This window comes from Octopus bimaculoides, chromosome 5, assembly GCF_046866305.1.
Source record: "Octopus bimaculoides isolate indiv1 chromosome 5, ASM4686630v1, whole genome shotgun sequence".
Lineage (NCBI taxonomy): Eukaryota > Metazoa > Mollusca > Cephalopoda > Octopoda > Octopodidae > Octopus > Octopus bimaculoides.
This window is the reverse complement of record NC_142932.1, coordinates 120,451,630-120,464,129: the sequence shown is the minus strand read 5'-3', so window position 1 is coordinate 120,464,129 and position 12,500 is coordinate 120,451,630. Positions and strand designations below refer to the sequence as shown.

At 37.7% G+C, this 12,500-nt stretch overlaps 1 protein-coding gene across 1 annotated transcript in view; it reads right to left on the bottom strand.

The window, feature by feature from the left end:
* The window catches only part of LOC106879057 (beta-arrestin-1), a 63,943-nt gene extending 53,289 nt beyond the window's left edge, over positions 1–10,654 (bottom strand). The window contains exon 1 of the mRNA XM_052968136.2: positions 10,602–10,654. Within this exon, the coding sequence (XP_052824096.1) occupies positions 10,602–10,639 (38 nt within the window). The 5' untranslated portion in view covers positions 10,640–10,654. The remainder of the gene's footprint in view (positions 1–10,601) is intronic.
* Between the last annotated feature and the right edge of the window lie 1,846 nt (positions 10,655–12,500).

Sequence of the window (12,500 nt, the reverse complement as noted above, 5' to 3'; positions counted from 1 at the left end):
CTAATTGCTTTCAAATAGAAGCGCGCGCGCCGCGGCAGGCGTGGCTCTGTGGTAAGAAGCTTGCTTCCTAACAACATGATTATGGGTTCAGTCCCACTGCGTGACACCTTGGGCTAGTGTCTTCTAGCCTCGGGTTGACCAAAGCCTTGTAAGTAGAATGGTAGGCGAAAACTGAAAGAATATATATATATATATATATATACAAGGTTTAATTGTATTTCTTTCAACACACGTATCCACATCAAGAATCTTGCACACGAAATACACATACGAAATATATACATATATATATATATATATATATATATATATATATATATATATATATATATATGCATATATATGTGGGGGGTGCTTGTGTCCGTGTTTGTGTCAGGGTTTGTCCCCCCACCACCGTTGTTTGACAACCGGTGTTAGTGTTTTTATGTTCCCGTAACTTAGCAAGTCGGCAAACGTGTTCGATAGAATAAGTATTAGGCTTTAAAAAAGCACCGGGCTCTATTCGATCGACTAAAAATTCTTCCAGGCGTTGCCCCAGCATGGCCGCAGTCCAGTGACTGAAACAAGTAAAGGATGAAAGAAATTATAAAAGATACACTCACAAACACACACACTCAAAAACACAAGCACACACATAACCACATACAAACCCACACACATACACAGTATCGTTTCCTTAATACGTTCAGTATTCTTTTCTACTCTAAGCACAAGACCCGAAATTTTGGGGGAGAGGGGCCAGTCGATTAGATTGACCTCATTACGCAACTGGTACTTAATTTATCGCACCCGAAAGGACGAAAGCAAAGTCAACCTCGGCAGAATTTGAACTCAGAGCATAAAGACAGACGAAATACCGCAAAGCATTTCGCCCGGCGTGCTAACGTTTCTTTTCTACTCTAGGCACAAGGCCCGAAATTTGGGGGAAGGGGACCAGTCGATTAGATCGACCCCAGTACGCAACTGGTACATAATTTATCGACCCGGAAAGGATGAAAGCAAAGTCGGCCTCGGAGGAATTTGAACTCAGAACATAAAGACAGACGAAATACCGCTTAGCATTTCGCCCGTCGTGCTAACGTTTCTTATTTCTTTATTGCCCACAAAGGGTTAAACATAGAAAGGACAAACAAGGACAGACAAAGTGATTAAGTCGATTACATCGATCCCAGTGCGTAACTGGTACTTATTTAATCGACCCCGAAAGGATGAAAGGCTAAGTCGACCTCGGCGGAATTTGAACTCAGAACGTAACAGCAGACGAAATACCGCTAAGCATTCCACCCGGTGTGCTAACGTTTCTGCCAGCTCACCGCCTTTTAATACGTTCAGTATTAAAGCATTTAGAGAATGTCAGGTTAATTAGCGTGCAAAATATTCAAACTTACTTCTAGATATCAAGGAAAACGAACTAAATAAACCGGCAATACATTTTTTAGAAGCTAAAAGTAACACGTTATTGACATTTAGTAAATATCTTAATTACTGCAGTGGCCGTATGAATCCAGTCATATTTCTCTACACGCATCTTTCCTTGGGTGTGTGCTTGCATGTGTTATGAGTGTGTAGTATGTGAGCGTCTGTGTGTATTATGTACGCGCTTAAACGCAGTGAAACGCATACAAACATACAAATGCAAGACTGCATTTGGAAATGCGCAGTATATTCACAAGGCCTCTTCTATTATTGAAGCATTTTAATAAATGTCACAGACGTGTTAGGTCCAGCTTGTACAAAACATTTGCGGAATCTTTGTTATTCATAACAAAATCGGATGTATGTATGTATGTATGTATGTATGTATGTATGTATGTATGTATATGTGTGTATGTGTGTATGTGTGTGTGTGTGTGTATATATATATATATATATATATATATATATACACAGATACACATACATACATCCGGAAAACTCTTGAAAAGATGCGCTCACAAACACAAACATACACAAACACGCACATAAACACATACAATCCCCCACACAAACACAAGTATGTATGTATGTATGTGTGTGTGTGTGTGTGTGTGTGTGTGTGTGTGTATATATATATATATATATGTATAGTTACATAGATAGATAGACACACACACACACACTCTCATACATACATACATACATACATACATACATACATACATACATATATACATACATACATACGTACATACGTGCGCTAATTTTGTAAACATTACCGACTACACGTACTCAATGTATTTGCATTGTTTATTCGCCGGTAGGCTGCAATTTAGCGCTCTGGGGATGACCACCTCAAAGCAATTGATATCGATCTTATCAACATCACGTACCTGAATTGAGTCGGAGGCGAACTGAATCGCCAATCTATGACTCAATGCAGACAGTGTAAAAACTATTTGCTGGTATGCCAGGACGATGTGTACGTAAGAATAAATTCAAATATGAATTAGAATCAATGCTAGTTCTGCGACCATTACAGACTACGTATACTCAAAGTATATGCTTTGCCTGTTCCCCGGTAGGCTGCACATTTGAGCGGTGGAGTTGACTTCTTCAAACCGCCGGGTGTTAAAACAACTGAAAGTTATAGACAGGCGAGACAACTCGCCTCAAATCCGATTCGATTCGGATACGTGTTGTTGATAAGCCACAAAAATGACGAAGTATTGATATCCATCGATCCTGAATAGGATTAATGCCTTTACTACCTGTCGATTTTCAGCAACTGAAAGAAAAATGTACCCTATATAGTTTGACGGCGCAGATCACAAGGATGTGTAGTGACGCCTGATTCCAGTCGCCATTTTGGGATGTTGATCCACACATGCGCAAGGATTGGTCTTCTGGAAGGCCTGTCAGAAGTCCCTCATGCGCATGCGTAGTCATCACCACTTCGAGGCTTTACGGTCACTCGAGGCTTTTGGACGTTGACTTTCGCTGCAGCTGGACGCATGGGCAATCGCTTCGTCAGCCCTATAATGAAGCCGACATTTGGTTAACCTGTGAAGGATGACTTCACCCGCATGACTTAACCGACGCCGTTTCCACCCCACACCTGGCGACCTGGCTACTTATCCTCCCGAGATGTGAGCTGGACTATTGTGAAAAATAAATATTGTTATGCTGTTGTTCAGAAAACCTTGTTACCGCTGTTTTCCTTGAAATTAATGTAAGGAATTGTGTTTGCACTGGAAGGTGCTTCACTCTTCCTACAGATGTGATCTGTGTAAGTGACCAGCAAAAACTGTGGGCGCTTTACACAATAGCTATCCGCTACAGATATTTGCATAAAAGTCATCCTAACATCGCAAAACACATGATACCATAAAAACTAAATACATTGTTGCTGCTTCATGTAGAAATCTAGGCAAGCGAGGTCACAATCACCACTGTGATAACAAAAACGAAGAATGGTTTGAAATTTATGGAACCATTTATTTTCTACTCGTACGTAACATCGTGCAGGTGTACCGCGTGTATATACAAATTTATGGCAACCAAATCCACCCATAAGGCTTTGGTCGGCCCGAGGCTATAGTAGAAGACACTTGCCCAAGGTGCCACGCAGTGGGACTGAACCCGGAACCATATAGTTCGTAAGGAAGCTATTTACCACACAGCCACTTCTGCGCCTATGTTAATTTATGTCACAAATCCCTGTTTAATAATGACAAAGTTATTTAATTAAATTCATTAGATTCGAAATTAATTAAAACAAAAGGCGCAGGAGTGGCTTACCAACCACATGGTTCTGAGTTCAGTCCCATTGCATGGCACCTTGGGCAAGTGTCTTCTACTAGAGCCTTAGGCCGACCAAAGCCGTGTGAGTGGATTTGGTAGACGGAAACTGAAAGAAGCCCGTCGTGCATATATATATATATTTGTGTGTGTGTGTGTGTGTGTGTGTGTGTGTGTGTGTGTGTGTGTGTGTGTGTATGCTTGTGTGTCTGTTTGTCCCCCCCCCAACATCGCTTGACAACCGATGCTGGTGCGTTTACGTCACCGTAACTTAGCGGTTCAGCAAAAGAAACTGATAGAATAAGTACTAGGCTTACAAAGAATGAGTCCTGGGGTCGATTTGTTCGACTAAAGGTGGTGCTCCAGCATGGCCGCATAACTGAAACAAGTAAAAGAGAGTAAAAGAGAGTACATCCAAGGTGTAAAATGTGCCTCCTCATGTGATTGCTGAAATAAGTCCTTAGTTAGCTCCTCTCGCCATTTCACTCAAGAGGAATATAGTCACAAAGGGATTAAGTATATCTTACCAGAAATCTGTGAGTAGCTTTGGAGTTTGTCAGTCAGGGACACGCTCGTAAATAAATAAACATTTGTTGATCTGTTACTTTTGTTTCAGTAAGAAAGATACTATCAAACTGCTCTCCAAATACAAGCGTCAAAGAAAAAATTATTTTACTTAAGAGAAAGTATCTATTACTCAAATAAAATTTTAGTATTTACTCTAATATTCTATTCTTTATTCTGGAATATTGATTTTTATATAAGCCTCGTTAGCGAAAACTAACAAAATGGTGTGCTTTCATTATATGTATATAATTCGTTTTTTTCTCTTCTTCTCCGGATTTTCTTTTGCATTGTAAACACACACAACCAATCTATGTTAACTTCAGACTTTATTTCTCTTTTTCCAGCTGCCGCTATCTTTAATTGCAAAAACCAATGTTAAGCTTGCTTTCTTTTTCTCTTCTAGAAAATAAGCTTATTCGTTCTTCTTTTTATTATTATGAAATGCAGACTATAAAAGTGCTTAACGAATTATATTAAATTTCCATGGTTTAATTCTTAATTCTCTTAATTTAGTACTTTCATATATCGATACGACCAGCAAGAAAATTGGATTTTTGTTTAGTGGCTGTCTAGATATAATAACTCATTAACCCAGTAATGAATAATAATGATAATAATCCTTCCTACTAAAGGCACAAGGCCTGAAATTTTGTGGGAGGTGACTAGTCGTTCTTAATTTATCGACTCCGAAAGGATGAAAGGCAAAGTCGGTTCCGGCGGAATTTGAACTCAGAGTGTAAGGACGGACAAAATACCGTTAAGCATTTTTTCTGGTGTGCTAATGGTTCTGACAGTTCGCCGCCTTAATAATAATAATAATAATAATAATAATAATAATAATAATAATAATAATAATAATAATAATAATAATAATAATAATAATAAGGAATATATTCACAGACACGACAGAGCTGGGACCTATATACACTGGAAGCTATGCCAACACTATGGAATAACAACAGAAAAAAGATGGTATAAACACACGCCAGAAAAGGTCACAGAAAACGAGAAAGCAACCATACTCTGGGATATGCCAATACACACAGATAGAGAAATTAAGGCCAATAGACCAGATATAGTTGTCAAAGATCATGAAGAAAAAAAATGCTTTCTAATTGATGTATCAATACCAGCAGATGACAACGTTTCTCTAAAAGAAATGGAAAAACTTTCAAAATACAAAGACCTGGAAATAGAGATAACTCGAATGTGGAATCTAAAAACAGAAACAATTCCTATCATAGTAGGTGCCTTAGGTATAATAAAAAAATATTCAGACAAATACATAACAAAAATACCAGGACTTACAAATATATATAACATACAGAAAATTGCACTATTGGGTACTGCACACATTCTACGCAAAACACTTTCAATACAGTAAACATAAGAGCACCACAGCAAACCACAGCACATACCCAAGGCGCACAGAGCTGCGCTCGGTAGTGAAGTGAAAGCACGTTATAAAAATAAAACTACTGAACAATAATAATAATAATAATAATGATGATGATGATGATGGTGGTGGCGGTGAGCATGATGGTGATGATGATGATGATGATGATGATGATGATGATGACGATGATAAAGACGGCAACATATTTTTAAATAACCCAAAAAGTTTTTACAGGAAGATAGGTAAAATATCAGTTACAGTAAAGTCTGTCCCATCAAAAGAAGTGCGGGAATTTTAGAATAAAATTTGGGCAGAAGAAAAAACACACAATGAAAAGGTCCCTTGGATTGATGGAATATCTACAGATTTAGACTCCTTAGAAGAGCAAAAGTGGGAGGATATCAAGGTAGAGGATGTAAGATCTGCTCTCAGGAAATCAAGCAAATGAAAGTCTCCAGGAAAAGATAAAATTCCGGACTTCTGGTTGAATGCCTTCCCAGAGAGTCATGAACTGCTTACAAGACTTTACAACAATATTTTGCAGCAACCTAAGACGATTTCCTCTTGAATAATTAATGGGGTTACATTTCTATTTCCGAAAAATGAAGAAACAAATGAACCAAAAAATTATGTACCCAATGACCTGCTTAACAACAATGTATAAAATACTAACATCTGTCTTGACTGAATACACATAACTTTTTAATAGAAAGTGGAAACTTCCCTAATGAGTAAAAAGGATGTAAACGTGGGTCCCATAGTTGTAATGATCAGCTATTCATGAATAAGATGATTTTGGAAGATTGTCACAAACAACCCAAGAGCTTATCAATAGTCTGGATAGACTATAAAAAAGCTTTTGATAGTCTACCACATAGCTGGACTGAGAAATGTTTGGAAATTTATAAAATAGCACCTACTCTGCGAAACGTCTAATCTGTAAGTATGAGTTCATGGAGAACCACACTGACTTTGATCAGTGACAATGAATCTTCCAATGCTGGGAATGTAAGAATTTCATGTGGCATATTCCAGGGTGACTCTCTATCACCACACCACTTTTCTCTTGCCTTAATACCTATTTCTAAATTGCTTGATGATGTACAAAATGGCTATAAAAGTTTTGATAAAAATATAGATCATCTCTTTTACATGGATGGTTTAAAACTCTTAGCAAAAAATGACCAACAACTGCAGGGTTTACTGGCAATGGTAAAACAGTTCAGCGATGACACTAGGATGGAATTTGGCCTAGATAAATATGCAAAAGCTACCTTTATCAGAAGGAAGATGATAGAATCTTCCAACGTTAACCCTGAGCAACAGAATACTATAAAGGGGAGAGCTACAAATAAATACCTTGGGGTATTTGAAGGTGATGGAATCAAACATTCAATGATGAGGGAATAAATCAGAAAAGAATGTTATCGCAGGGTTAGGGCAATATTCAAGACAGTGCTGAAAGCAAGAAACAGGATTGAAACGATCAATACTTTAGTGACTTACAGTTTCAATATCATTAACTGGTCAGTTACTGAAATTTGTAAACTTGATAGTAAAATGCGAAAATTGTTGACAATTAATAGATTTAGAACGACTTTACCTGCCAAGAAAAGTGGGTAGCCGTGGACTTTTACAACTGGAATTGACAATAAAAAATTACCACAATTGACCTAAACACTTACCTAAAAAAAACTCTGTTGGCTGGACGTTAAAATTTGTCTTAAAGCACGAAAACAAGAAAACAAAATACTCAGTAACAAAACAGGCAAAGAAATATCTAAGTGAATTCCACATACAACAAATCCCAGAATTAGACGTACTAGAAACAAGCACAGAAAAAGCTAAGCATATAAAAACCCTTGCTAAAACTGCTGCTTTAGATAGGCTTACTGATAAATGGCAAGAAAAACCTCTCAATGGCAAATCCTCAAAAAGAGCTAATAATGCTGATGTTTACAAAGCCCTTACCCATCAGTGGTTAGTGTTTTCTGGCTTAAAATCAGAGACAGAAAGATTTAACATAGTAGCCCAAGATCAATGCCAACCTGCAAGAAGCCACCAGGTCAACATCTTAAGGAACGGCAATACCCCAACATGTGTATGTAAACAACAAAATGAAACCATCGATCATGTTGTCTCCATGTTCAGCCTTCTTGTACCTACAGAGTATCTCAACAAGTATGGTAGAGCGGCACAGTATATTCACTGGTAATTTGCAAAAACCTGGACTTGCCCCATGATAAAAACTGTTGAGAACACAAACCACCTCCAGTGCTTGAAAATGATCACATCTCATCCTTTGGAACTTTACTATTCAAACTGACAGAAAGATAGATGCAAATAGGTCAGACATTATATTGAAGGATTTCAGACAAAAATCATACTGCCTCATCGATATGACTGTCCCACTCGACATAAATGTATCTGTCAAGACCTACCAAAAACTGAGCAAGTACAAAAGATCTCGAAATAGAAATTGGTATGTTATTATAGGTGCCCTGGGAATGATAGCAACAGGGGCTGATTGCTACATCTCCCTTGAATTTCTAATTTGTTGTCTCTTGAGGACTCTGGGTGAGACTTGGAGTCAACTTATACAAACACAAAGCAAAAGTCAAATGGATTATATTAACAACAACAACAACAACAACAACAACAACAACAATAATAATAATAATAATAATAATAATAATAATAATAATAATGAAGAAAAAAATGCTTTCTAATTGATGTATCAATATCAGCAGATGACAACGTTTCTCTAAAAGAAATGGAGAAACTTTCAAAATACAAAGAGCTGGAAATAGAGGTAACTCGAATGTGGAATCTAATCTTTATTACAAGACGAAAAAAGTAAATATTGATGAATGTTTTCCTTTTCAAACACTGACCTCAGTTAAATGTCGATATAATCGAATCATTGTGATATTGAAGAAGGTAAAAAGAAAGAAAATAGACAGCTTCTGCCGTTGCATCAATTTTAAATAAAACCTTTATATTTCCGGCTTTATATTTTCAGACTTTTGTTAACAGAACCTACATAACTGGACTTCCTTTAGAATGTTTTTTTCTGCTAAAGATGGGCCTTTGAGCCTGAAATATAAAGGTTTTATTAAACTTTACGCATTGTCAGACGCTATTTTCTCTCTCGTTATATATACACAAGGGTTGGACAAAATAATGGAAACACCTTGCATCATAGCATCATAATTTTGAAATATCTATAAAACCGTCAAAAGCTTGTTTATTTTTATGTTTTTTGATTTATTATTAGTGTTGCTTAATATGTTTTGCTAAAATTGCTGTTTCTTTTCAGATATCATCAGCAAAATGTAATTAAAATTCATTAAAATGACAGATCTATCGGACTTTCAAAGAGGTCAAATTGTTGGTGTTCGTATGGCCGAAATGTTTGGCTATCAAGAAGTACTGTATCGAAAGTAATGACAGTCTTTGAGAAAGACGGAAAAACATCCTCGTCGAGACAAAACTCCGGAAGAAAACCAAAACTTTCAGATAGGGACCGTCGGACTCTTACGCGAATTGTTAGAAAGGATCACAAAAGTACAGCTCCCAAAATTACTGCAGAGCTTAATGACCACCTCGAGAACCCAGTTTCCACAAAAACTGTTCGCCGGGAGCTGCACAAACTTGGATTTCAGGGGAGGGCTGCAATCAGAAAACCACTACTTTCAAAAACAAACATTGCAAAGCGTTTAGAGTGGAGTAAAATCCTACAGAATTGGTCCCTAGAGCAGTGGAAGAATGTTATTTTCTCGGACGAGTCATTCTTTACCTCATTTCCGACCACCGACCGAGTATACGCGTGGAGACAGCCAAAAGAAGCATTTGACTCAGACTGCCTTCTTCCAACTGCTAAACATGGAGGAGGATCTGTGATGATCTGGGGGGGGGGGGGCTATATCTTGGAAATCCGTCGGCCCAATGGTTTCCCTTCATGGCAGAATTAATAGTCAAGACTATTTAAGCATTTTATCTGATCAAATTCATCCTATGGTTGCGGAGCTATTTCCAGAGGGAGACGTAATCTTTCAGGATGATAATGCACCAATTCACACAGCTAAAGTTGTTACTGAGTGGCACAAAAAACATTCTAGTGAAGTTGAACATCTTATTCATTGAATTGACTATATATATATATATATATATATATAGTCAATTCAATGAATAAGATGTTCAACTTCACTAGAATGTTCCTTGTGCCATATATATATAAAAGATAATAAGAGTGAAAAAACTACAGAAGGCTTGTGTTACATGGTTAAAGTATATATTTAAATTATGTCAGAAAAATGTTGGAAAAATGTTAGAAAAATGTTATAAAATCTTTTTGGTATATAAACATTGTATTTTGAGAAATAACCGGTTTCGTGTTGTCTTTTCAAATTTCTCTACTTCATTGTAACGTGTTCGCTCCACGAATATATATATATATATATATATATATATATATATGTGTGTGTGTGTGTGTGTGTGTGTGTGTGTGTGTGTGTGTGTGTGTGTGTGTGTGTGTGTGTGTGTATATACATACAGAGGAGAGACATATGAAGATAGGACCAGACAAGGGATGAAAAAGACCTCATAGCATTCTTCCGATAAAGTGCAAATAAACCACTTGCATGCGGAATATATCTCTGCAAACAATAACTTTTTATTTGAATGTTAACCAAAGCATGACTGTAGCATGAAACATGATTGAATGTCTTCTCCGTGTGATGCCATTAGGTAGCACATGGCCTCGGCCAATACAAGCTGAGACCTATCTCGTATCTAAGCGCGCGTGTGTGTGTGTGAGTGTGTGTGTGTGTGTGTGTGTGTGTGAGACAGAGAGAGAGAGATGTGTATATATGCATATGTATCTGTATATACGTATGTATATATATATATGTATATTTACCTTGAAATTGTTTCCTTGTCTTCCGTCTGAGTAGCCATTGTAAGAACCAACCAGAAAAGTTAAATTTAGTATTCCTTTCTGTTGTCGCTGTATCCGGTAATTGTGTGCAGACGAGCAGGCTTTATGCCTGTTAGTATTGTATTTGCGTAGAACACTAGTGAAAAATTATACGTCAACTAAGTTTCCAGGAGTAAATAACTACGAAGTTAGATATAAAAGGATATAACTGATGTACTGTCTGCTTAAAATGGACATTGCATTGGAGTAGAAATAATTTCTCGATGAGGGAAGATTGTCATTCGGTTCCGGTTTTTAGCTATAGTCATTACAGTTCTCTTCAATAACTTATGCTATGGCTGGAGGAAAATAATCTTCATATAATTCATATTTTTCTTATCGCGCAAATCCATAAGCTTCGTCCGTGACGTCTGTTCAATATCGTCTGCTTTTATTCAATTTTTCATTTTATTTCCTCACAGATTTTAGAAATACAGTAACACTCCCGCACAGTCACAAAGACTCATATATATATAAATATATACACACACACACATACACACAGGGACATACGCATGTAAAAGTACACGCACACATCCTCAAAGGTGCATATATATATATATCCATACAAGCCCGAATACATTCACGTATGTGTACAGACCTACTGAAATCCCACATGTAGTTGCTAGCAGAAAAAAGGACAGTAATTAACTTGATCGATTTACCACTTGCTTCAGTTCAAATAAAACTTGAAAATGTATACGAAACATTAAATACTACTCACAGTTACAGGGCCATTTCCCACTTCGTATATATTTAATACGAACCATTCTTTCATAACTCGACTGGCCTTCATTAAATTCAGAAGTCAGAACCAAAACAAGTATTTCTTTACGTGAGAAGGATGGAATATGAGGAAAGCGTATCCACATTACCTTCTTTGTCTATGTTCTTTTCATTTCTTTTCTTTTCTTTTTTTTTTCTTTTTTTTTCTACCATCTCTTGTCCAATTCCCTGCCTTCTAATATTACTGGAATTAACTTGTCAGGCAACGAAATCAATGAAAATACTGCGTTCATATCCTCTAAAAATAGTTTCTTCGTTTTTTTTTTTTTATATAAATATATATATTGCAAATCAATAAAAGTTATTGTTACACCACCACTGCCATCACCACCATCACCACCATCACCACCACCACCACCACCACCATCATCATCATCACCACCATCACCACCATCACCACCACTACCACCACCACCGCCGCCGCCGCCGCCGCCACCATCACCATGACCACCATGTCCACCACCACTATCACCACCACCACCGCCGCCGCCACCACCACCATCACCACCACTACCACCATCACGACCACCGCCACCATCACGACCACCACCGCCGCCACCATGACCACCACTACCATCATCACCACCACACCGCCGCCACCACCACCACCACCACCACCATCACCACCACAACAACTGTCAACACCACCACCACCACCACCATCATTACCATCATTGTCGCCGCCGCCGCCGTCATCGTCGTCGCCATCATCCTCATCACGACTATGATGAACACCACCATCCCTCATATGCACCACCATCACCAGCAATAACCTCCACCACCACTACCAACAACAACAACACCAACAACATCATTATCATCATCATCATCATCAGCAGCAGCAGCAGCAACAATGACCGCATCAACCACTTCTACGACAACATCGTTGTTAATTATAGCATATCGAATTCCTAGAACGCATAGATTAATCAATCAGTTTTTTTCCAGTTCCGTTCTCTCACACTCGAGAATTAATAAAATAACGCAATACAATTGATTGATATATATGTCAATAACTATATCTATTGATACTTTGAATGTCGAAGGCAAATTAGG